At 17.9% G+C, this 26296-nt stretch overlaps 10 protein-coding genes across 10 annotated transcripts in view; 4 read left to right on the top strand and 6 right to left on the bottom strand.

Moving 5' to 3' along the window:
• Nucleotides 1–1314: 1314 nt before the first annotated feature.
• PADL01_1309500 (secretory complex protein 61 alpha) lies at nucleotides 1315–2715 on the top strand (the record flags this gene model as incomplete). The annotated part of the gene is made up of 6 exons (XM_028683623.1): nucleotides 1315–1555; nucleotides 1706–1817; nucleotides 2033–2156; nucleotides 2278–2334; nucleotides 2483–2519; nucleotides 2663–2715. The coding sequence occupies 6 exons, from the start codon at nucleotides 1315–1317 to the stop codon at nucleotides 2713–2715; spliced, it is 624 nt and encodes a 207-aa protein (XP_028539783.1).
• A 1123-nt stretch (nucleotides 2716–3838) lies between these two features.
• PADL01_1309400 (conserved protein, unknown function) lies at nucleotides 3839–4459 on the top strand (the record flags this gene model as incomplete). Its single annotated transcript, XM_028683622.1, has 1 exon — nucleotides 3839–4459. One exon carries the CDS (start codon nucleotides 3839–3841, stop codon nucleotides 4457–4459), a length of 621 nt encoding a protein of 206 aa, XP_028539782.1.
• Nucleotides 4460–5335: 876 nt separating this feature from the next.
• On the bottom strand, nucleotides 5336–8584 carry PADL01_1309300 (conserved Plasmodium protein, unknown function; the record flags this gene model as incomplete). Its single annotated transcript, XM_028683621.1, has 1 exon — nucleotides 5336–8584. One exon carries the CDS (start codon nucleotides 8582–8584, stop codon nucleotides 5336–5338), a length of 3249 nt encoding a protein of 1082 aa, XP_028539781.1.
• Nucleotides 8585–10919: 2335 nt separating this feature from the next.
• PADL01_1309200 (zinc finger protein, putative) lies at nucleotides 10920–11675 on the top strand (the record flags this gene model as incomplete). The annotated part of the gene is made up of 1 exon (XM_028683620.1): nucleotides 10920–11675. The coding sequence occupies one exon, from the start codon at nucleotides 10920–10922 to the stop codon at nucleotides 11673–11675; it is 756 nt and encodes a 251-aa protein (XP_028539780.1).
• Nucleotides 11676–12777: 1102 nt separating this feature from the next.
• Nucleotides 12778–13345, bottom strand: PADL01_1309100 (conserved Plasmodium protein, unknown function; the record flags this gene model as incomplete). Its single annotated transcript, XM_028683619.1, has 2 exons — nucleotides 12778–13103; nucleotides 13237–13345. The coding sequence occupies 2 exons, from the start codon at nucleotides 13343–13345 to the stop codon at nucleotides 12778–12780; spliced, it is 435 nt and encodes a 144-aa protein (XP_028539779.1).
• Nucleotides 13346–13921: 576 nt separating this feature from the next.
• PADL01_1309000 (conserved Plasmodium protein, unknown function) lies at nucleotides 13922–16924 on the bottom strand (the record flags this gene model as incomplete). Its single annotated transcript, XM_028683618.1, has 1 exon — nucleotides 13922–16924. One exon carries the CDS (start codon nucleotides 16922–16924, stop codon nucleotides 13922–13924), a length of 3003 nt encoding a protein of 1000 aa, XP_028539778.1.
• Nucleotides 16925–17575: 651 nt separating this feature from the next.
• On the bottom strand, nucleotides 17576–18337 carry PADL01_1308900 (mitochondrial ATP synthase delta subunit, putative; the record flags this gene model as incomplete). Its single annotated transcript, XM_028683617.1, has 1 exon — nucleotides 17576–18337. The coding sequence occupies one exon, from the start codon at nucleotides 18335–18337 to the stop codon at nucleotides 17576–17578; it is 762 nt and encodes a 253-aa protein (XP_028539777.1).
• A 691-nt stretch (nucleotides 18338–19028) lies between these two features.
• On the bottom strand, nucleotides 19029–19751 carry PADL01_1308800 (conserved Plasmodium protein, unknown function; the record flags this gene model as incomplete). The annotated part of the gene is made up of 1 exon (XM_028683616.1): nucleotides 19029–19751. The coding sequence occupies one exon, from the start codon at nucleotides 19749–19751 to the stop codon at nucleotides 19029–19031; it is 723 nt and encodes a 240-aa protein (XP_028539776.1).
• A 752-nt stretch (nucleotides 19752–20503) lies between these two features.
• PADL01_1308700 (conserved Plasmodium protein, unknown function) lies at nucleotides 20504–21526 on the top strand (the record flags this gene model as incomplete). The annotated part of the gene is made up of 2 exons (XM_028683615.1): nucleotides 20504–20585; nucleotides 20685–21526. 2 exons carry the CDS (start codon nucleotides 20504–20506, stop codon nucleotides 21524–21526), a joined length of 924 nt encoding a protein of 307 aa, XP_028539775.1.
• A 195-nt stretch (nucleotides 21527–21721) lies between these two features.
• Nucleotides 21722–26296, bottom strand: part of PADL01_1308600 (vacuolar protein sorting-associated protein 18, putative) — a gene marked incomplete at both ends in the record, with an annotated part of 4893 nt that continues 318 nt past the window's right edge. The window contains one exon of the mRNA XM_028683613.1: nucleotides 21722–26296. This exon is cut by the window's right edge and continues 318 nt beyond it. Coding sequence (XP_028539774.1) covers nucleotides 21722–26296 — 4575 coding nt within the window.

Genomic DNA, 26296 nt, shown 5'->3' with positions numbered 1-26296 from the left:
TTATTTTTTTTTTTTTTTTTTTTTTCACTTGTCAAATTTTAATTATTTATTTTATTATATTATATATATATATATATATATTTATACATATATATATTTTTTTTTTTTTTGTATTATAAATCCCTTGGACTTACATATATATATATTATAAATATTTATGTATGTTTCTATAATATGTTCATTCTTATCATTAACATAATATAATATTGTTGCGTTAAGAGAATGAGTTTTTGTTCTTTGGTTATTATAAATAAAGAAAATGAATCAAGATAAAATAAATACATAAATATATATATATATATATATATATATATATATGTATAACATTTTAGAAGAAACGCTATTATAATTAATTTAATATATTTATCAAGTGTCTCACCTTAAAATATAGCAATTTATATTTTTTTTTATGTAAAACATGTTTTTCATAGATATTATTTATCAATGTGTATATTAAAATACGTGCATAATTATTCTGTGATAATATTTTAAAGGAATATTTTCTCGTATAATTCAGTTAGACTTGTAACATTTTAAAAATTTTAAAAGAATATTCAAAAAAAAAAAAAAAAATAAAATAAAATAAAAATATAAAATAATAAATTGAAAAAAATTTGAATCATGTTAAAACGTGAATGTATAAATTAAATATATAATATTATATTATATATAATATTTTTTTTTTTTTTTTTTTTTTTTTTGCACACATATTTTACATTTTAATATAATAAAAGAAATGTAATGAAAAAAAAAAATAAAATAAAAAATAATGGTTTTTCTATTTAGATATGTTATATTTAATTTCCACAAACAACTACAAATTATGTTAAATAAAAGTACGTTTAAGTTTTGCGTATTTTTTTTTTAATTTAATATAATGCAATTAATATATAAATATATATATATATATATATATATGACTTATTAGAAAAAAGTGCTCACGTGTAGGTGGAAATTATATTCTTATGTTATGGAATAATATATTTATACATTAAAAAATATATAGGAATTATATATTTATATATAGAATAACTTCTTTCTTTTTTCTATTTTCCATTTTCTTTTCTTTTTTTTAATTAACATAATAAAATAAAAGGTTTAATTATGAAAAGGTAAAGAGGAAAAATTTTAAGTGGTTTAACTTATAATTATATGAACTCATTTAAATATATATATATATGTTATAATTCATTAAAAAAAGGTTAATCCCCGAAAAATATATATATTTGCAAAATAATTAAAGATTAAACGTGTAGGGGAAAAAAAAAAAAAAAAAATTCTTTTAAGATAGTTTAAAAAATAAAGGAAAAAAATATGGGATGTTCATCAAGCACCGAAAGGTTAACATCTACAAAAAATATTAATATTGTTACATCTCCTTCACAACAACAAAAAAAAAATGCTCAAGATACTAAAGTCAAAATAGTTTTATTAGGTGACAGTGGTGTTGGAAAATCAAGTATTGCTTTGTATTTATGTCATGGTCGCTTTTCTGAAAAACATCAAGTTACTATAGGTGCAGCATTTTTACATCATAATATTGAATTAAAAAATGGTAAAAATTAAGGGACATAAAAATAATTTGTATGTTTGAATATGAATAAAATGTTTGTAGTGAATTAAATTACACATATATATATATATATATATATATGTATGTATGTATATTTATTTATTATTATTTTTTTTTTTTATTGTATTTAAGGTACAACAATGAAATTACATATTTGGGATACTGGAGGACAGGAAAGATTTCGTTCCATGGCTCCTTTATATTATCGTGATGCATATGGAGCAGTTGTCGTTTATGACTCAAAGTAATATTTTAATCATTAAATAATTATTATTATTATTTTTTTTTTAATATATACAAATTAGCTAGCTGTTGTCATATTTATAAATACATATAAATTTTTTTTTTTTTTTTTTTTGGAAAAATTGGCTAGCTGTTCATAAATTATATAAATATACATATATATATATATATATACATTTTTATTTTTATTTTTTTTTTTTTGAAAAAATATCAAAGTAATGTCGAATCGTTCGATTCTTTGAAATACTGGATAAACGAAATAAAATCAAATGGCCCAAGAAATTGTTGTATTATGGTAGTTGCCAATAAAAAGGATTTACCCCAAAAACTCAATTCAGAGGTAATCATGAGGATACATTAAAAAGTTTACATATTCATATAAATAAGAAAAATGATATATATATATATATATATATATATATATATATGTGAATATATTTATTAACTTTCCATTTTATTAGATGGTCATGAAGTTTTGCGAACAAGAAAATGTATCATTTATAGAATGCTCAGCAAAGGTATAAAAATTGAAAAAAATATATAATCATAAATATATATTATAATATAAGAATAGCAACATATAAGAGTTTTACAATTATTTTATTCTCTCTCTATAGATGTATATATATTATATATTATATATATATATTTATTTTTTTTTTATAGACAGGAGAGAATATTAATACTTTATTTGAAAAAATAGGTTAGATTATTTATAATTTACATATTTCCAATGAAAATAATTTAATATTTATATAAAAATAAAATATATAATACTACAAAAGATATTTTATTTATATTTTATTTGTATTATTTAACTTTTTATTTTATTTTTTTGTTTTACAGCTAGTCGTATTTATTCCCGATTTAAAGAGGTGTTATATTATAACAATCCTTGAAATATGTTTTCATTTTTTTTCTTTTTTCTTTTTTTTTTTTTTCATTGTCATTCTAAATCATCAATATATTAAATATACCTAATTTTTTTTATTTTTTATTAATTATACCTTTATCCATTTTTTTCATATTTTTATCCTTTTTAAATTTTAATCTTTTACCTTTTATATTTTATTTTTATACATAATATATTATTTATTTTCATTTTGTTTTATTTTTTGTCGTTTTGTGATTAAATTTCTATAATTTATTAAAAACTAATATGATTTTTTAATAATATTTTTTAAGACAAATATTTATTCTTTTTTTTTTTCCTTATATACATTTTAAATAACAACTATGGTTATATAATGATATGTAGATTAACTACATTGTTAGATTTAAAAAAAAAAAAAAAAGGAAAATATAAAATTATACTTATATAATATAAATATATATATATATATATTTTTAAGTGTAAAAATTTGCTAATTTGATTTATTCAATGAAAGAATCATTAATATTAAAAATAATATATTTTTTTATATTCTTATAATAAAGAAAAAAGAAAAACATAGATAAATAAAATATGTTTACTATCTTTATATATTCTTATTTATTTTTTATATCTCAATATTAAGTATCTTGTATTTTTTATAATTAAATTATAAATACATAATTTTAAGAACAAATAATATGAAATAATTTAAAGCATATGTAATTGGTATACATATAATATATATGTATATATATAAATATATATGTAATATAATAAAGTAGAAGAAATATTAGGAAAAATTATTATTTTATAAATTTTTTTTTTTTTATAAAGTTATAAAAATATGTTTAATAAAAAAACAAATGTTTTTACATATATATATTCTATTTTTTAAGGAAATTAAAAAAAAAAAAAAAGAATGTTCTTAAAATAAGAACAATTTATTTATTTGTAAACATAGTTTTATATAAAAACAACAAAAATATGAAAATGTTAAAAAAATAATGAAATATTATATAAATGTATTCATATAAATGATAATTATATTTACTTTTTATATATTTTTAAAAACTTCTAATATTTAATTATAATTTTTTTTTTTTTTTTTCTTATATTTAAACACTTAAATATATTAAAAGTTTGATAAAATGGTAAATAATAAAAAAACGAATTTTTTTATAAAGATTCTATGGAGTATATTATTTCTGTATATATTTATGATTAGCATAACAAGATGTGATGAAGATATTATGGAATTGAAAAATAATTATATTGAAGGTATAGTAAAAGGGGATTCTGAATTGTTATCTAGTTGTACAATTTATTTAGATTCAGATACATATGTAAGTCCAAAGAGTGATGGTAAATTTCTTTTTAAGAATGTAAAAGAAGGAGAATATACTATGTATGTAAATCATCCATATTTAGAATTTAATAAATATTATGTTGAAGTAAAGAAACAAATAACACCAAATAATGGTACATTATATTTAGTACAAGCATATGAACTTAATTTACCATTTGAGAAAAGTAATTTAATTGTTAATAATATTGTGTTTAAAGCAAAAAGGATTTATGATTTTCTTATACCCAAAAAAAAATTTAATATCTCTTATCTTTTTAAAAGTCCTCTTTTCCTTATTTTCCTTTTCTTCTTAATTTTATTAAGTGTCCTACCAAAGATGCAAAAAATAACTGAAGCTGCAAATGAAGAAAATGGAACAGAGCAAATAACATATAAATCCGATTTTTTAGAATCTATCAAATGACAATATAAATATAAAAATATATATATATATATATAATTTTTTTTTTATTTGCAATTTTATGATATATATAAAGAAATGTTTATTTTGTTTGGTTTTAACCTACCTATGTTTTATACCTTTATATATTATCATACATATAAATAAATATTTGTATGAATATATATTTTGTATTTTTCTTTATTTTTTTTTTTTTTTTTGTAATTTTTAATTATCACTAATTTATTGTAAATATAATCATCATATCTTACATATTCCAAAAAAGGAAAGAAAACTGATATATACATATATATATATATATATATATATGTGTTTGTATATCTATATTTCCTTTTTTTTTTTTTCTATAATTTAAATAATTATATTAATTTTTTATAATTAGCTTGAAAGCATATTTTTAAAATATTTTAAAAGTTTTAATTATGGGATATATAATGCATATGAATAGAATATTCACATATATGCATAAACAAATAAATAAATTAAAAAAATAAAATAAAATCATTAAAATGGTAAGAGAATTGAAAAAAAATAAAAATAAATAAACATATATATATAAAGTTAATATTAATTTGTTAATGAATAATATATAGAAATAGAATCGTTCAAGTAGAATAATTAATGAATAAAATAAAATAATACCATAGGAATATTTAAACAAACATATGCATATATAAATAAATAAATGTAAATATATACATAATATATATATATATATATGTGAACAAAAAAAAAAAAAAAAATTAAGACATTTCTTTATTTTTATATATCGTATTATATAAAACATATATTCTATACATAATGGTGACTACTAATTATTTTTTTTTTCTTTTGGTAGCTCTATAATTTCTTCCTTTTATACAAAATAAAAAAATTATATCAATTTTTTTTTAAAAGTATACTTTTAGATTTATTTACAATATTTTTAGGCTTTTTAATAATATTATTAGAATTTATATTTTTTTCCTTTGAATTTTTTTTTAGTGGCTCCTTTCCCTTTTTTGTAAGTACTGTTACAGAAATATTATTTGTTACAAGCTTTTCCTTTATATTATTTTTTTTTGAAAGTGATAATTTTTTATTTCTTTTCTTGCTATTTTTCTTTTTGTATTCATCATGAAAATCTTCTTCATATACGTCGTCATCACTTGAATGATCATCTGTATCATCATAATTAGTTTCATCTTCTGTAATATCTTTTTTGCTATTATCTTCTTGCTCATTCTTCTTATTCCCATTAATATCTTTGATTTTTGTATTTATACTGTTATCCTTTGTATTTTGTTCAGATATATTTTTTACAATTTCGTTTTTCATTACAAGACATGCCTTCGTTAATTTATTATTATTATTATTATTATTATTGTTTATATTTTCATTTATTTGTATTACTTCATGATTATGTTTAGAATTACTATTTATTAATATAGCTTCATTTTTCATAGCTAGCGTTTCGCTTTTTTTCAAAATAGCTTGTTGCATTTTTTTTTTTTTTTCCATCAAATCACCTGACATGTTCAGGTTTTTTTTGGAATTCGAATTATTATTTTGCACACAGTTATTATCAATAATGTGTGATATCATATGATCTTGGGAATTTATATTTGGGTAATTATTCAAATTATTTAATGTATTTTTTTTATTTTCATTATTGTGTGAAAAAGTGTTATTCTCAATATTGTTCACAGTTTTATGATCAATGTGATTTTGAATACTACTTATATTTTGATTTACATTTACATTTTGGCTACCACTCACATTTTGGCTACCACTCACATTTTGGCCACCACTCACATTTTGGCTACCACTCACATTTTGGCTACCACTCACATTTTGGCTACCACTTACATTTTGGCTACCACTCACATTTTGGCCACCACTCACATTTTGACTACCACCCACATTTTGATAATCACTAATTTTGATGTAATCACTTTCTTGTATATTTTTATCTCTCATATTTGTTAAGCATGTAATATAAATACCTGGAAGTATACCAAAAGGCAATTTTAAAAAAAGTGAACAACAAATATAATAATCAGAAGTTGTTTTAAAATTTTTTTTGAATATTGAAAATACATTCAAAATTGTTTTAAACATATAAAAATAACACGTTTCATCATTTGGGTTATAGAACCAGTCTAATAAATGAAATTTTTTAAAAAATTCATAAACTCTTATTCCCCCTTCTTTATCAAGATATGGGCAAGCAAATAAACAAAATCCGTTATTAATTAAATATTTATTAATATAAGTATCATATATGCGAATTAAAAAGTTATCTTTATAATGAGAAACATATGGAAAGGATATACAAAGATGGTTGGATAAAAAGTCTATATTTTTATTAATATTATTGTTAATATTATTCTGTTCATTTGTGTTTGCATGTGTATTTATATTTCCATTTACATTTACATTTACATTTTCATTTACATTTACATTTTCATTTACATTTTCATTTATATTTACATTTACATTCCCATTTATATTCCCATTTACATTTCCACTTTCAGCTTCGTTCATTTGTTTGACTTTAAAAAAATGCTCTATATTTATATTGCAGAATATTAGATTCCATATAGATGATTCCTTATAATATATTTTAATATCATTAAATATTTGAATTATATTCCCTTTTTTCTTTTGAATATTATTTAATACTGCATTTAATTCACTATAATTAATTTGTGTTAAGAACAAATCTGGAGTTAAATAAAACATGGATGCCTCTATAAAAATTTTAATACCATTTATATCGGGTATACATTTTAAATATTTTTCATAAAAAGATGATGAATAATTATTATACATCAACCAAAAGTCCATAGCACATTGTTCATTTTTAAAATATAGTAAACCCATAGCACCAGTGTTACAGTTAATTTTATAAAATTCTTTATATTTGTTATTTAAATATGAATTTAACATTTCATTTTTTGCTTGATGATATTCACTACCAAATAATAAATCAAATTTTAAAATACCCAATTTTTCTGATAGTAAATTATATTTATTTTTAGGTTGATTTATATATGAATATAAATATAAATGATTAAATAAGATATCTTCTTTATTTAAATCTATTATATCTAATACACCGTCATAATTTTTATTCATATAATATACATCTATTAAATTATGAAGTAAATTGTATTCATTCATTTGAAAAGGTAAACCTAAAACAAATAAGGTTGTACAATGTGATATCCATTTTTTGTAATTATGATTTTTATTTTTAAATATATATTTATCTAACATTTCTAAAGGAAATGTCCATAAATCATTATAAAATTGGTAGGAAGAATTATGGTTAATATTATTTTTTCCTTCATTTATAGTATCGTTTATTATTTTTTGATTACTAATACATGGTGTTTTTAAATCATTATCTAAATTTTCACTTTCTGGTAATTTTATCATATCTAATATATCATTTACTTTTATGTCTGTATTAATTTTCTTTCGAATAACATCATAACTTGGTTTTATGATATTATTATTTGTCTTTTTTATTTTTATATCTCCATAAAATTTATTTATTAAATTATTGTTTATTTCTTCTTCTGATTTATCTTCTTTAATAAATAATTCACTTTTTTTTAAATCAATAATATTATTAATAACGCTTTCTTTTTTTTCCATATTTAAATATTTTTCATGTTTTATATCTTTTTGATTTGATGAGCCAGTCAATATATTCTTATGCGAATATCCATAATTACTTGACATCTTTCTATAATTTATACTTACCTTTGATGAATTATTATAATTATCTGAAGGAGGAATAATAATATCAACATTACTTTTACTATATTTTGTATGAATCATATGGGATTTATTTTTACTATTAATATTATCATTGGTATATTCTTTGGAGGTATATATTGAATGTGTAATATTTTCATTCTCTTCTCCATTTTGAAATATTGAAATATTTCTTTTCATATTTAAATTATTGGAATATTCATATTTATATTTTTCATGTTTTTTATATTTTTTTTCCTGATCTGTACTTTCGCTCAATTTATCTGCATCATATTTTCTCTTATCAGAATGAATATAAGAATCTTCCTTCTTCACCTTTTTATATTCATATGAATCTCTTCCATATTTGTTTCTTTTCATATTGTTTGAAAGACAAAAAAAAAAAAAAAAAAAAATTGAAAATTATAATCAAAAAATAAAATAAATAATGTAAGAAATGAAATATATATAATTACGTTATGTAAAAATATAAATGGTTCCTCTAAAAGAAATGATTAAAAACATTTCATATTATTATAGAAATCAATGTAACATTAATATATACTAATTAATACTCTATATTGTATAAATATACAACACATATATATATATATATATATATATATATATATATATACAAATACATGTTTCATATTATATCATTCCTTTTCTTTTTTTTTTTTTTTTTTTTTTTTGAGAATATTTGGGTGTACAAACAAATTAGCTAGCTCTCCTAGAAACAACAAATATTTATTTTAAATACATAACTTAATATTTTTCATTTTATCCTATTGAAAAGTTTAACATTGATTAATCGTTTTTTATCTGCTTCAACATAATATATATATATATATATATATATATATATATAATACATTTATTTATATATATTTATATAAATATATTTCTCTATAATTCCAACTAGCTTATTTATATGTCTGTCCACATCATTTTTTTTTTTTTTTTTTTTTTTTTTTTTTATGACTTATTCAGGTTATTTTTACCAAAAAAATAAAAATAAAATAACATTTAGATGATAATTATAAAATAATAATAAATAATAAACATATTTATGAATATTATAAAATTATGTTTTATTCATTCTATAATTAACATATAATTAGATCCTTCTTCTGTTGCTTTTGATTTATTCTTACATAATCCACAAACTTTATAAAAGTATCAGTATGTATTATATGTATGTTTATATTATTCCATTACATTTTCCATATATATTTATATATATATGGAAATTTTATATTGAAAATCAAAGATTTATTAAATTATAATAAAAAGGAAAATATTAAAATATATTAAAAATAAATGATAATATATATAACTAAATATAACTTACACACATGATATGATATATAAATATATACATATATATATATTATTTGTGTATGTTTATATATATGTATACTTTTATTTCCTTTCTTAATTTAACATATGAAATCTATTTGAAATAGTCATATAATAATTACTAATATATATTGTTCAAAAAATATTATTTTCTGTTCTCCTTTATTTTATAGGAAAAAAAAACATACATATATATATATATATATATATATATAATTATTTTTATTAGATTAACAATTACATTAAATATATTAAAACATATAATTTTAAAATACTAAAAAAATAAAATGTAAAATATAAATACATATATAGAATTATATAAACAACTCACTTGATATATTTTAAAAATTAAAGTAGAATATTATTATTTTAGAGATAAATCAAAAACTAACATAAATAAAAAAAAAAAAAAAAAAAAAAAAAGATCTTAAATTACATTATTTTAAAAATTATTATATTTATTACTTTTAAGGTATAATTTTTTTTTTTTTTTTTTTTTTTTTCTTCTTTATTGGTTTTCATTACATATAAAAGAAATGAATGAATGTTTTATTCTTTTATAATGTATAAATATAATAGAAGAATTAAAAAAAATGTAGAAAAAAAAAAAAAAAAAAATTTAAACAAAAAAAAAAAAGCATGAACTTTATATGATATATATATATTAATGATATAAGCCTATTATTTTATTATGCGTTTAATATATTATATACTTATAATATATATTAAGGCCTTAACATTATTATGACTGTTTTTTTTTTTTTTTTTTTTTTTTTTTTTTATATTTGGTTTGATTTTATTCTATTTAATTTTTTTTTTCTTTTTATATATATATATTTTAATTTATTTATATTGTGTGTTTTTCCTTCTTTATTTAATTCTAAAAGAAAGTGAAGAACGAAATTAATAAATATTATTATATATATGTAACAATTAGCATGTATATGATAAAAAAAATATATATTTTTTTTTTGGTTTTTGTAATATTCTAATATATGATTTATTTTATTTATTTATTATTTATTTTTTTTTTTTTTATGTTATATAAAAATTTGTAAGTTCAAGAATTAATAAATAATAGAATAACTATCATATATATTGAATGTGTTTAATAAAATTATATAACAAGGATGAGTAATTTGTTGTAATTTATTCATCATAAAAAAAAAAATATATATATATATATTTATTTATAAAATTAAGTTTTATCACCAACATTATTTTAATATATATATATATATATTGATTGACAGATCGATGTGAGGTTTATACATATATATATTATGTAAGTTACATATGAATACATGTACATCTGACCGAATTATACTATTATGTACTGACATATATATGCAAAATGAATGATCCGATTAAAAGAGATTTGACAGATCTTTTTTTAGAAAAACGAGAAATTGCAAAAGAAGAAATAGACCCTCGAAAAAATTGGTTAAAGAGAATATTGTTGAATAATAATACGAACGATTTAAGGATGTTTTTAAAGGCTAGCGAATTAAAAACAAAAGAAGGTGATTATTGTATGACATGTAAAAGTAATGTGAAATTATTATTATATTTGAATACAAAAAAGAATTATTGTCATTTATGTGAAGAAATTTTTTGTGGTTATTGTGTAAAAAGTATAGATTTTATGAAAGACGAAAAAGAGAAATATATAAAAATAAGATTATGTAGAAACTGTTTTATATATATAAATGAATTAAAATATATAAATAATCCAAATTTATCTGTAGACAGAAAAGCTATAGATTTACAAAACTCATTTAATGATATATCAAATTGTTACACAAACTTATGTAGTAATGTACCTCAATTAAATGGATTAATATTATTATGTGAAAATAATAAAGAATTTTTAGATAGCTTTAAAAGTGAAATTAAACTGTTGGAAGAAAAGATTCAGCATGATGTTGACTTTTTAAATATTATGAAAAAAAAAAATAATTTTTTATCAGACAATACATTAATACTTAATAAAATGGGGAAAAATTTATTATTATATTTGAAAATTATAAGAAATAAAATTATTCCATCATCTATTGAGGTTCTAAATAAAACAAAGGAATTACTATATAAGAAAAAAGAAAATACATAAAATGTTAAATATATAATTATCTTATTTGATACTAATGCATAAAATAAAATAAATTTGAAGATCTTTTTATTTTATATATTATATTTAATTTGTTCAAAATTATAAATATAAAAAATATAACCATTTGTTTATTTTTTTTTTTTTTTTTTTTTTTGCTTTTATAACATATTTCACTATCTTTTAATTTGATTTCATATATATATTATTTCATCACATGATAATATATACTTTTTATATATTCCTCCAAAAAAAAAAACATATATATATATATATATATATATATATATATATATATATATATATATGTATATATTTATGTATGTATGTTTAATTGTTTTTTAATTTATATATTTATTTTATATTTATAAGGTGTATGTAAAAATATCCTATTTATAATTTAACTTAAATTCCTTTTGATTTTTTAATTTTTTTTCGTTACGCAATGTATATATATATATATATATATATATATATATATATTTACATGTAATTTTTTTTTTTTTTTTTTTTTTTTTTTTTTTTTTTCTTTGTTGTTTTTATTTATATTGTCTTTATATTCTTTTAATAATTAACTTTTAAAAATGTAGACCTGTTTATGATTATTATTTTTGTTTAACTTTAATCTTATTATTTACGAATGAAAAACAAATTTGTCTTTATTAAATATTTAAAATAATTAAAAATAGGAGGTATGCAAAATATAAGGGTGTGCTCATATCCTTATTGTATTTCTTATATTTGAAAAGAATGTAATTAACAAATTAATAAAGGGGTGTATATTTTTACATTATTTTTGTAGATACATCAATTAGTACTAATAATTATAATAATAATAATAATAGTAAATGGTGTTTCAAAAAATATATCTATGTTTAAAATTGATATAAAAAAAAAAAAAAATAGATAAATAAAAAATAAATAAATACATTAATTAATTAAATCCTTCTATAATATATTAATCTAGCTAATTTCTATTATTATGAACTGTTCATAAAATTTATAACTTTTTAATTTATTTACGACAATTTTTTTTTTTAAAATCAAAATTATTAATTAATAATAAGCTAGCTAGCTAAAAAAAAAATAAAAAAAAAAAAAATCATTAACTGTTCATATATTTCACGTGTTTTACATGATTTTTGAAAATGAAATAAAAAATAAAAAATAAGATAAATACGACTAATAATAAAAATATGACAAAAACTAAACTTGCTCCAATATTTTCATTATTATCATGAATATTCTGAACTACTCTGTAAACGGGACCTTGTGACATTGCACCACCAGAATTTCTCATTAAGCTCGTAGACGCTAAAATATCAAAAAATTTAGAGGAGTTTAATTCTATATTTGATACATTATTTTTTTCCTTCACAATTTCAAAGTTGGATAAAGTATTCCCTTGTATGCTTTCATGGTGATTGTGCACTTAAAAGAAAACAAAAAAAGACATAATGGAATAAAGATAAATAATTATGAAAATGAATAAAACAAATTAAATGATAACAACATATATATATATATATATATTTATTTATTCATTTCAATTATTTCCCCTTACCTTTATTAATATGGCTCCTTAAACTCTTTTTTCGTATAGCATTTACATTTAAGAAATTGTCGCAGATCAATATGATAAAATATATTATTATCATGTATTGTATTTTCATTTCTAAATATTTATATATTTATTTATTCACTTATTCATTTTTTTTAATATACTTGGTTAATATGTGCCACATATATATAATATATATATATATATATTATTTTAAATTGTAGTTGTTTTTTTTCATTTTAATATACTTTATATATGTAGCTTTTCCCACATATATAAAATATATTTTATATACATATATTTTTTCAAATTTTGTCTTTCACATATTTTATGTAGAATTATATTAATATTTTTTTCCTTTTTTTTTTTTGATTATTTATTTATTTATTATTTTATTTTTTTTTTTTTTTGTTTAACTTCTAAATGCACCATTGAGCACTTATAGCCACAAAAAAAAAAAAGCTATTTATTGATATAGAGAAAATTTATAGTTTCTTTAAAAAAAAAAAAAAAATGAAATAATATATTGTCGTCGATTATAGACAAAAAAATATATATTCGACAAGTCACAAAATCTAATAAAAATGATTTAATTAAAAATGATGCTTAATGTAAACCAAATATATAAATTGTCACATATATATATATTTTATTTATAAAATAAAAAAAAAAAAATGTGTATTTTATTTTAAAACCTAGAAAAAATTTCAAAATTTTTTGAATAGATTTCATATTCTTTCGGATAATATTCAAATATTTTAAGTGATGATAAATATTCATCTGGAGGTGTAATAACATATATGGAATATAATATAAGTTTTATATGTAAGAGCATTTCTTCTCTTCTCTTTTCTATTTGGATATTATTGAAATAGAACTTTTTTAAATATGATGTTATATTGTTAGATGATACGTAATTATTGTCCTTGGAATATTCAAATTGTTTTATAGAATTAAATGATATATGATTTTCGATATTTTTGTCGTTTTGATTAAATATGTTGAATAGTAAATGTAATCTATATATGATATCATGGTTGAATATTTTTATTTCTTGAGGATTAATTATATATAAAATATGTAAACATTTTAATGAATCTAAAATTATATTAATATTGTTTGTTTCCATTAAATAGATAATAATTTTAATATACTTATATAAAATAATAGGTAGTAATGAAGGATGATAATTAAGTGATATTAAAATATGTTTAGAAATAATTGAACATAAAGTTTTATTACTTAATTTCAAATTACATATTTGTATTAGATGTTCTATGGATTTTAGTAAATTAATATTTATATGGTTTGTCAATTTACATTTGATGTGCATATAACATTTAATGATGTGATTTTTATTAAATGATTCATCATATAAAAATGTAAGAAAGGTATCAGATTTTTTATTAATATATTCAATATGATTATAAATATTCATCTTTGTTATTATTTCCATAATTGTATCTATAGAACATTGTTGCACATGTTTTAATGGATAATTAATAAATTTAAAAGATATGAAAAGTAATTCATTAAATAAATATTCTATTTTTTCATCATAGGTATAATTTTTAAAATGAAAATATGAATTTATTATATTATTACTAAGTTCATTTAATGTATTTTCTTTTTGTAATAAATTTGATAAATGATTTGTTTCTATATTTTTGTATTCTTCGTTTGGCAATAAATTATTATCAATTGTATTATTATGATTAATATCATTGTTGCTATATATTTCATTTTGTTTCATTTTTTGTTCTTTTATTTCTTGATTTTTGTTTTTTTTGGCTAGTATTATTGCTTGTTCAGAATTTTTTTTTTTTAAATTGGAATTGTTTATATTTAGCTGACCACAAAAAAAGCTAGATGAGAGATAATATTTGGTGAGATTAAAAATAATGTTGAGAATAAAAGAGGATATATAATTAGAGAAGTTATCCATATATTTAAAACTTAAAGTTTTACATTCATATGTTTTTTTAAAAAGATTGTAATTATAAAAAAGGAAAATATCTTTATCATTTGAGAAGAATTGATATATATATTGATGTACATATTGATATACATGTTCATGTCTTTTTAGAATATCACATGTATTATTGTTAAATATAAATATATTTGCCATTTTAAAAAAATTCATTTCTTCTGTATCATCTGGAGAAATATATGCCCATATAATTAAATTTTTTAAATTTAATAATATTTTATTTTTATTTCGAAATAAGAGTTCTGAGGTTAATTCACAAAAGGTATTATAATATGTTGATGTATATATAAAATTTTGTTTTTCATTATTTTGTAGATTATTTATTGGCTCCTTTTGATTCTCTTTACATACATATGTTTCAAAATTTTTATTGATGAGAGGATAATATAATAAATTTTGTATATCCTTTTGAGAATCAACAAGATGATGACACCTTTTAATAAAAAAGAGAAAAAAATTATTTATAATATTTACCATAAGTGTGTTAATCGAATCATTTAATTTTATGCTTGTTTGATTTAAAGAAAGGAGATACCAAAAAAAAAAAAAGAAACAGTCACTAGTGTCTTTCAAATAATTTATATTTTCTTTATTATTTATGATATACATATGTTTATAAGTATAATTTTGTTTTATCATTTGTGTTTTATTAGATATTTGATTTATCATATGATTTTTGTTATAATTATTTTTTTCATGACATATAAATTTTGTATTAATTGCAGTCCAAATAAAAAAAGATGGTGATAGAATCTTAAGAAGTAAGAGGAAATTATTTACATTAATATTATGAGGATCATAGTTTTGTTCATAATCTTTTTCATCCAATGAATATATGTTTGTATCAAAGCATAAATTTATATATTTATAAGAAAGAGAAAAAATATCTTTTTCGTTATATATAATTTTTATATTATCATTAGAAATGGTATCACATATAATTTTTGTTTTGTTTAAATATTTGAGATGGTAATTATTGTTAGTTATATTTATTTTTTGCGACAATACATTTACCTGATGATTTAAATGAATTTTTGTGTTTTCATTATATACATTTGTGTGTATTTTTTGAAAGATAAAATTAAGTTTCTTCAAGTTTGTTATAGTATCATCAAAATCATTGTTTGTTATATGATTTGTATTATGATTTATTGAAGCAAATGAACATATTAAAAATGAATTTATGAAAATAAAATGAGGTAAATGAATAAAACAATATAAATCATAGAAGTTTTTTTCAAGTTGAAATATAATATATTTATTATAACCAATTTTTCTTTTTTCTTCAAAATTATGAATTAATCTTAAAACTAATTGTTCTATAAATTCATTTTGTTCAAAATAAATAATTAAATATATTGAAAATGTCATAAAATGTTCACACACCTTTTTATTGTTTTCTATATTTTCAATTTTATCAAAATGATATATTATTTTATATAAAAGATGAACATAATTTCTAATATGTAATGAAATAATATCAAAATGTTCTTCACTTGTAATATCGTCATATAATTGATCTAATACATTTTCATTTTTAATTTTCTTTCCACATATTTCTAATATCTTTATGATAACACTAATATTATGTGAACAAATACATGAGCATATTTTATTTATATCTTTTATATTTTCAAAAAGATAATTTTCTAAACCAACAAAATTTAACTCATTTATATAACAATTAATATCTTCATTCATTTTTTAAGAATGAAATAATATATAAAAATAAATAATCTTATATATATATATATATATATATATATATATATATATTTATTCATTTTGTGTGTTATTACCTAATGGATATATAATAACATATTTCATATATAGAAACAAATATAAGAACGAATAATAAGAAAAAAAATAAAAAAAATAAAAATAAATAAATAAATAAATAATATCTATATAATATTATTTATAATATGAATAATATATAATTTTTTTCTTCTCTTGAATTTTATATTATTTGTAGAATAATATATAAAAAATATAGGAACATATATATTTATAATATATATATATATATATATAATTCCATATATGTATATAATAATTATTTTAAAAATTTTTTTTTTTATTTTATTATTATTATATATATATATATTTTACATATGTTTTGTTGTATGTGAAAAAAATTAATTATGGGGTAAAATAATATGTATATTTTTTTTAACTTAACAAAAAAAATAAAATAAATAAATGAATGAATAACATTATATATAGTATTATATATATTAAAATATTACAAATTTATATGTTTGATAATATATATATATATATATATATATATATATATATTTTTTTTTTTATTAAAAAGGCTTATGTGTGGGACCCATTATAGATATATAGTTATTGAGTAAAGTTTCTTTTAATTTTATCAATTTTTGATTTTGCTGAGAAATCATAAATTTGATTTCCAATTTGTAAGATGAGTCCTCCTAATATATAAGGATCAATTTTATATTCTATCAATGGATTTAATTGTTTATTTAATTTAAACACAATAGAATCTTGAATTTTTTGTTTATAATTATTATCAATTTCATTTGCTGTATAAACAACACATTTTATTTCTTTTCTATCTTTTAATAATAGAAATTCAAATTCTTCTATAATTTTTGACAAAAAGGATATTCTCTTTGAATCAAATAATGATTCCATAAAATTTTCTGTTATTGTATTAAATTTATTTAAGGTTTTACATTCATTCTTAATAAAATCGATTTTTTGTTTTTTTTCAATATTTGGTGTATGTAAAAAATTAAGAAATGTTGTATCTTTCAATAAATTATTTTTTATAAATAATAAATCGTTTGATACTTCATTTATCTTATTTTGTTTTTTAGCTACATTATATAAAGCTAAACTATAACGTTTTTCTATATTATCGCCCATAGATATATAATAATCTTGTGATTCATCTGTTTTCTTTTCTTCTTGTATGCTATGGACATATTTTCTATCTATTATATTCATTTGGAATTTTTTTATCTCATTTCTTTCAAATATATTTAATGAGGAATATTTATTTTTTTTAAAAGAAATCTTATTCATAGCTTTATTTATTCTCATAAAGGAATTTAAGTAACTCCCACGGCCTGCATATCTCATTTTTTCTTCCCTCTTTTTTTTTTTTTTTTGAATAATATAATTAAAAAAAAAAAAAATACATATATTATATATATATATTACACCTTTTTGCGCATACAAAAAATATAATAATAAAAGAAAAATAATTATCACACAACAGGATATAAAAATATATATATATAAATATATATATATGTATATATATAAATATTTTTTTTTTTTTTTTTTTTTTTTTTAAGAATAACAAAATAAATAAGTATATTATCTTTTAAAAAAAAAAGTTAAATAAAATGTGTCAGAATAATTTAAGGCACATGTTTAAAAGAACATATAAATGAATAAATATATACATGTATATATTAATTTAATTTTTTAATTTACATGTGTACTACTTATAACATTTAATATATATATTATATATATATGTTTTAATAAAATTAAGATTGGATAATATAACAAATATTTTGATATATATTTTTAATAAATTTTTGAATGAATTATGAATTTGTAATAATATAAAAATATACATAATAAGAAATATGAAAAAAAAAAAAAAAAAAAAAAAATAATAAAAAAAAAAATAATAATAAATATATATATATATATATATATATATATATATATATATATATATATGTGTCTGTATAATATAATAAAGGAAAAAATATATTCACATTACATATTTCCAAAAAAATAAAATAATATGATATCTTTATTTTAAAGACGGATGATTAATATTTATAAATTTTAACAAATTTTTAATTATTCTTGTTTTTAAAAAATATTCTGGAATAAGTTCATTTGCAGCTAAATAATCATATATATCTTTTTCTGATAGATTTAAGAAATTATATAGAGTTATAAGATCATCATTTATTATATTTTCTTTTTCATAATAAATAAATGTAGATAATATATATTGTAATTCTATATAACCAAATGTAGTAGTTTTAAATAGAATTTTTTCTATATTTATATGTTCCTTTTTTTTTTTTTCTTCTTCTTCTTCTTTTTCATTTTCTTGTTGTATACATTTATTATTACATTTATGATCATGGTTATATAAATTATGATTTACATTTTTATTTATACATACATCTTCATTTGGTTTTATTTCTTTATTCTCCTCTTCTATATCTTTATATTTTGTTTCCTTCACATTATATTTATCATTCTGATAAATTTTTCTCTTATTTTTTGCATATTGTGTAATGTTATCATAAAAGGGTTCTCTCTTTATATCGTTCGTTTTTTTTTTATTATGAATTATATTAAATAGTCTTTTTTTAAGAAAGAGTTTTTTTTTTATCTCTTCAAATTTGGTTGGCTTATATAATTTAACTGTTGTGAAATTATTCAAGGAATAACTTAAAAGGTTTGATTGTATAATAACATTTAAGTGTTTTTTAGTAAAAGATATATCATAATGGAACATTCTTTGAAAAAAAAAAAATAATAATAATAAAATAAAATGAAAAAATTAAAATAAAAAAATTAAAATAAAAAAATTAAAATGAAAAAATTAAAATAATGTATATAGTTAATAAAATATATGGATGGATTATCATATAATTGATAGATAAATAAATATATATATATTATATGATACTGTATATTTTCATAATACATAAATAACATATCATTTTTTAAATAATAAAACACACTCTTAAAAGATTTAAAGAAAAATTAATTTGTATATTTTTAATAAAAAATATAGATACATATATATGTATATATATGTGTACTTTTATGTTTTAATTCGTATGAAAAGTATCCTATTTTTTTTTTTTTTTTTGTAAATAAGTATAAATTTTTATAGTCGCCATTTTTTAATCTACCAAAAAAAAAAAAAAAAAAAAAAAAAAAACAATTCGGGTAACTTTATATAGAAGGAATGGCTAGCTTTATTTTTTTTTCTGAATTGTTCATAAAAAAAAAAAAAAAAAAAATAAAACTTAAATAAATAAAACATATATATATAATACATATAATGAATATATTATGTATACCTTTGTAGATATGATTGTTACATAATATATATATATATATATATATATATATATTTTTCCATTTATGGCATATTATTAAAGTTATGTGTGATATATATCCTAATTGTATAGAACATATATTTATTTTTTTTTTTAAAAATAAATAGTTGAAAGTAAAAAGAATTAGGTGAACAGTTTAATGAATAAATTAGTAAATAGAAGTTTTGACAAGCTGAGATTTTTGCATACATCATCAATTCGTAAAAATTGCGATGACACAGGTAGAAATAATATATATATATATGCATATGTGTATATGTTCATTATTTCCAATATAATATATGCTATACATATATATATATATTTTTTTTTCATTTTAGGACCACTTATTAAGAAAAAGAGAAGGTTTTTTGATTTGAAATTATTCAGACAACATTTGAGGAGGCAGAAAAGCGAAGAGATAGAAAATGAGAAAAGGGAGTTGCTAAAAATGTGTGCTAAGGATCCTCCTATGAATTGGGATGTAAGAACATTTTTAGAAAGGATAGAAATTGGAGATAATATTGATGAAATAGAGAAATGTTTTAAAAGTTGGAAAGAATTTATTACCATAACACCAAAGGAATTATTTCTTATAGATTGTTTAACTAATGAACAAAGAAGAAAATTATGGAAATATATAAATAAATATAATTATGGTTTATATCCAGAAGATTCCTATGATGATTTTGTTAAAAATTTCCAAGCACCTCCTTTAGAAAATGAAAATAAACCTTGGACCCAAGAAGATGATAAGAAATTAGATTATTATATAAATTATTATGATATTAATTTTGGTGACCCATGGTTATATATTTCATGGTATATGAAAAGAACATTTGATCAAGTTCAAAATAAATATGTTGAATTATATTTAAAAAAACAAAATAAAAAAAGAAAATGTGAATTATGTCTTACTAAATCTACAACACCATTATTAATGAATAGAAAATTTAAATTAGATCCTCCATTTCTTTTTATAGTTCCATCATCTGAAAACTTTCCTACTATGAATATTTTTGATTACTATCAAAAGGAATGTCATACTACAAATAAACAATATGATTATAGTCATCAAGAAAAAAAAAAAAATAATTTTAAGAATGATCCTCTTTATCCATCATATGGCTCATTAATCTTTTCAAATAAATTTCTCCCATATGTCAATAAAAGTTGTTTTTAAAAAAATAAAAAATATAACAAGTGGTATATAGCACAAAAAATAAATATAAAATATAAAATATAACAAGTGGTGGATGGCACAAAAAAAATAAAATAAATTTTTTAATATATATATTTCACTATATATAATATATCCACTTTTTTTTTTTTTTTTTTTTTTTTTTTTTTTTTTTTATATATTTTTTCGTAAAAATATTCAGTCATTGGAAATATTCCATGTATCTCTGAGTTCATACTCATTAGGAGAAATAAAAGGCTGAGAAATGGATGCTAGAGAAAAGGATCCACATATATAACATTCTTCTGTTAATATATCATCAATTTTATTTTCACAAATCATAATTTCTTTGTCATTCTTGGTAAGTATTGAATTTTTATATTGTTGAAGTATTGTGTAAAAATCGAAAAGTTCTTCTTTGGATTTATTATTTATATAAATATTAAGAGCACATTCACTATGAAAATAATGATTACATGAAAAGACATAACATTTTTTATAAAAAATAGTTTTTCTACATATATAACATATATCATTTTTATTTAATATAACATATTTTTTTTGAATATTTTTTATATCTTTATTTAATAAATCTATAGTATGTAGATTTTCTTCTATTTCTTGTTGTTTTGCTTTAATTTTTAAATTATATATATCTAACAAATTACAGATATCTTTTTTTAAATATTCTATAATAATGGTTTCATTTATATAAGGTAGAATATCATGTAGATTTAATATAGAATTTGAATCTCTAACTAAATTAATAATTTCTTTTAAATTATTATCATTTATATTTTTTGATATATGTTTGATTATTTTAATAAATAATTTTTTTTTTTCTTCTTCATCATCACATAAAATCACAGCTTTTTTGGCTGTTTTGTAATCATTTAATTCAAGTGCTTTATCAACAGCTTCTTCAAAATATTTCATAAGAATATAAATATTAGGTATAAACATTTCTTTTTTTTTTTCTTTTAAAAATCGAATAATAAATAAATAATCAAAATGGATATTTGCATTTTTTAATTTCTTTAAAGAATTTTTAATTTTTTCATTATTTCCTTCTTCAATATATAATATTAATAAGCAATTTATAATATAATGTTTTTCCCATGTACATTGAAATGTATAAATATAATTTTCATTTTCGTCATTTTCTTTTTTCTCTAAAACATTTTCTTCTATTAATTTGTTTGTCAAATATTCTAGAAACCTTATGCATTCTTCTGTATGTTTATTCTGATATTTAAAATGTACTGGTTTGTTATATAGGTATAAATTTTCTCTTGAAGTTAAATTATCTTGTGAATTTATTTTATTTTCAACATTTATATTGTGTTCAATATTTATTTTATTTTCAACATTCATATTATCTTCTAAATTTATATTATCTTCTAAATTTACATTATCTTCTAAATTTATATCATGGTTTACATTTCCATCTTGTTTAAATAAATTTTTGGTGACCTCTATATTTTTATTATGGTTTCTATTTTTAAAAAAGTAGATGACCATAAACATACACATAACTATATGTGTATAATCTTCAATTATGTTGTCATAATATATTAACATATCTATATATTTGTGTGGCTTATGTAAAAATAAAGCAAAAGCATGTTCTATTAAAACATCTAATAATATATTCTGAGGTAATAATAATAATATATTAAAAAGTAAATTATATTTATTATTATTCATATAATAATTTATTATATAATTATAATCATTACATAAAAATTTATATAATAATAAAAAATTCATTTTATTAAAATTATAAAAAATTTCAATTATTATATCATTTAATTGAAAAAAATTTTTAAAATGTTTTAATAATATTATTATATATATACATACTTCTAGACACTTATATGAATATATATCTTCATATATCTTCTTTTTTAACTTTATATTATTATTATTTATATCCATATCATTATTTATATACATTTCTTTATATCTTTCTATATCATTCATTATTATATTCTTTTGACTTTTTAAAAAATTATATATCTCAGTATTCTTCATTCTATATATTTTTAATAATATATAAAAATCATCATTTTCACTTAATGCTTTAAGATTTATTTTTTTCCCTTTATTAAAATCGAAATGATATTTAATCTCTTTCCTTTCTTCTCTATTTATTATTTCATCATAAAAGCGCAACAACATGCTTTTATTCTTTCTTAACAATTTATCGTTCTTATTTTTAAAATAAGACCTATTTTTTTTGTTCTTCATAAAATTATCGGGCGTTATATTTATATTTCCACCTTTATTATCACTCTCTATTTTGTCCTTCTGAGGGTCTAATATTTCTCCTTCTTCCTTTTTATCATCACGTGGTATATTTGCAAAGAAATCGCTAGATATTTTATTACATTCCTCATCATTTTTTCTAATATCACTTTTTTTTATTTCTTCCATATTATTTGTATTTTTATTGCCCTTATTTGGCTTAGGATCATCCACCCTTAATTCTGATATGGTGGTGAGGTTATTATTCTCTACTGAATCGTAATTGGAACTATGTGACTCGGAGTAAAAATTACCTGACCCAAAATTAAAATTATCTGACCCTGCTAGCGAATTGCCTGACCCTGCTAGCGAATTGCCTGACCCTGTTAGCGAATTACCTGACCCTGATAGCGAATTGCCTGACTCAAAACCCAAATCACCTGAACGGCAATAATTTTGTCTGATCTCATTATTTTCCTTACCCTTCAATGAAAAATCACGATTTACATCGGTTCCGTTCGATGTGAAGCATGAGGAGTCACTTCTTTTCTCATTTTTAAGTTTGAGTTGTAGGATATAATTTTTATTAAAAATATTATTTTTTCCTTGTGTATTAAAATAATATGAAGTACAACTAAACAAATAAGCATATAGATCGATTGAATAAATATAAAGTTGTATGAGCCAAATATATAGAGCTATTCTGATTACATTATTATAGCAATGTATATTATTATAAAGAAATGAGGAAATATTAAAATATTGTTGTTTATGTAAGAATGATATTAATTTTTCGTCTATACGTATATTAGTATATTTATATTGATGTATATCATATTTATTATTTTTTAAAATAAAATTGGTCATATTAATTTTTTGTGTATACGAGTTTGATTGCATAATTTGTTTACAATTATATTTTTTTTTAAAATTAAAATACATCATATTATTATTTTTTTTATTTTGCACGATTTTAAAAATATATTTTGAAGTGCATAACCATACTTGATTATCAGAATGATCTTTGATAATTCTTATGGCTTGACCGTATGTTTCTGTATCAAGTTTTTGTTCATATACTTTTTTAAATTTTAGATTGCTTATGATAATTAATTTTTCTTCTAATAGAAGGAATATATATAATTGATTAACACACATATCTACAATATTAGATATATTATTATTACAACTATTATTATTTGTGGTATTTACATTATTTGTAGTATTTAAATTATTTGTATTATTTGTATTATTCATATTTTGATGATCTTTAAAATTATATTTTACGTTTCTACTTTTTGAATAAACTGAATCGTAGAAAGATTTAGTAAATGAGAAAGCTGTAATATTATCAGTTGTAAAAATATGTAAATCTAAAAAATTTATAATAATATAATTATTGTCTAGATAAAATTCAGGATTTAATTCATTATATTTATTTCTGGATTGAATAGATGTAGTGTTAAGTAGATTATCTTTATTTTTTTGTAAATAATTATTATTTGTATATAGTTTATTTCTTGGTAATATTTGTTTTTTATTATTATGACTGGTGTCAGTATTATTACTATTATTAATATTTATATTATGATCAATATTATTTGTATTATTTAAAATATTTGAATTATTCATTTCATATGAATAATCATCATCACTTAATGATAAAATATGTTCTGCATCTCCATCAGAATCACTAAAAGAATCAGAAGATGAAGATGATGATGAGAAAACATTTTGATCTTGATTTATATTATTATTAAAAAAGGAATTATAATTTTTTTTTTTATCATGTGTATAATATTTTGGTGATTTGTAATTATTAATTTTACTGATAAATATAGAACATCCATTTAACCAGAAAAGATAATTTTTATTTCTAATATTTTCAATTTTAACAATGGAGCATAAAGAATCGAAAGATGATTCAAAAACTTTGGTTTGTTTTTTAAGATTATTTGGTAAGGATGTCGTTTTTAATTTCACATGTGTCATTGTATTATTATCATAAGGATTATTTTTATAATTCTTAAATGTATAACTTATTTCATGTAGGCTATTGCTTGTAGTAAAATAAATAATTTTTATCATTTCTTGGAAATCTTTAATATTATTATTATCATCATTATTGTGTTGATTATTATGATGATTATTATGATTATTATTATGATTATTATTATGATCATTGTGATGATCATTGTGATTATTATTGTTATCATTATGATCACTCATATTATCATTCTTATCATCCTTATTGTCATTCCTATGAACATTTTGTTTAATATTATTATTATTATTATTTGGTGATGTCTTACTTTTTATTATATTAATCATATTGATATCAAGAATTGATAATTTATCATCTGAAAATATAACTTCATAATCAATATTTTTTGAAGATTTATTATTAATATTAATTTCAATTATTTCTCCTTCTGTTGTTGAGATAAGGAAGGGGAATGTATTTTTGATGTCTGTGTAATCATTAAATATAACACTTGTAATATTATATTTTTTTAATTGCATGAT

This window comes from Plasmodium sp. gorilla clade G2, assembly GCF_900097015.1.
Source record: "Plasmodium sp. gorilla clade G2 genome assembly, chromosome: 13".
NCBI classification, from domain to species: domain Eukaryota; phylum Apicomplexa; class Aconoidasida; order Haemosporida; family Plasmodiidae; genus Plasmodium; species Plasmodium adleri (nom. inval.).
Note: the sequence above shows the minus strand (reverse complement) of the source record. Positions and strands in the feature narration are given on the sequence as shown.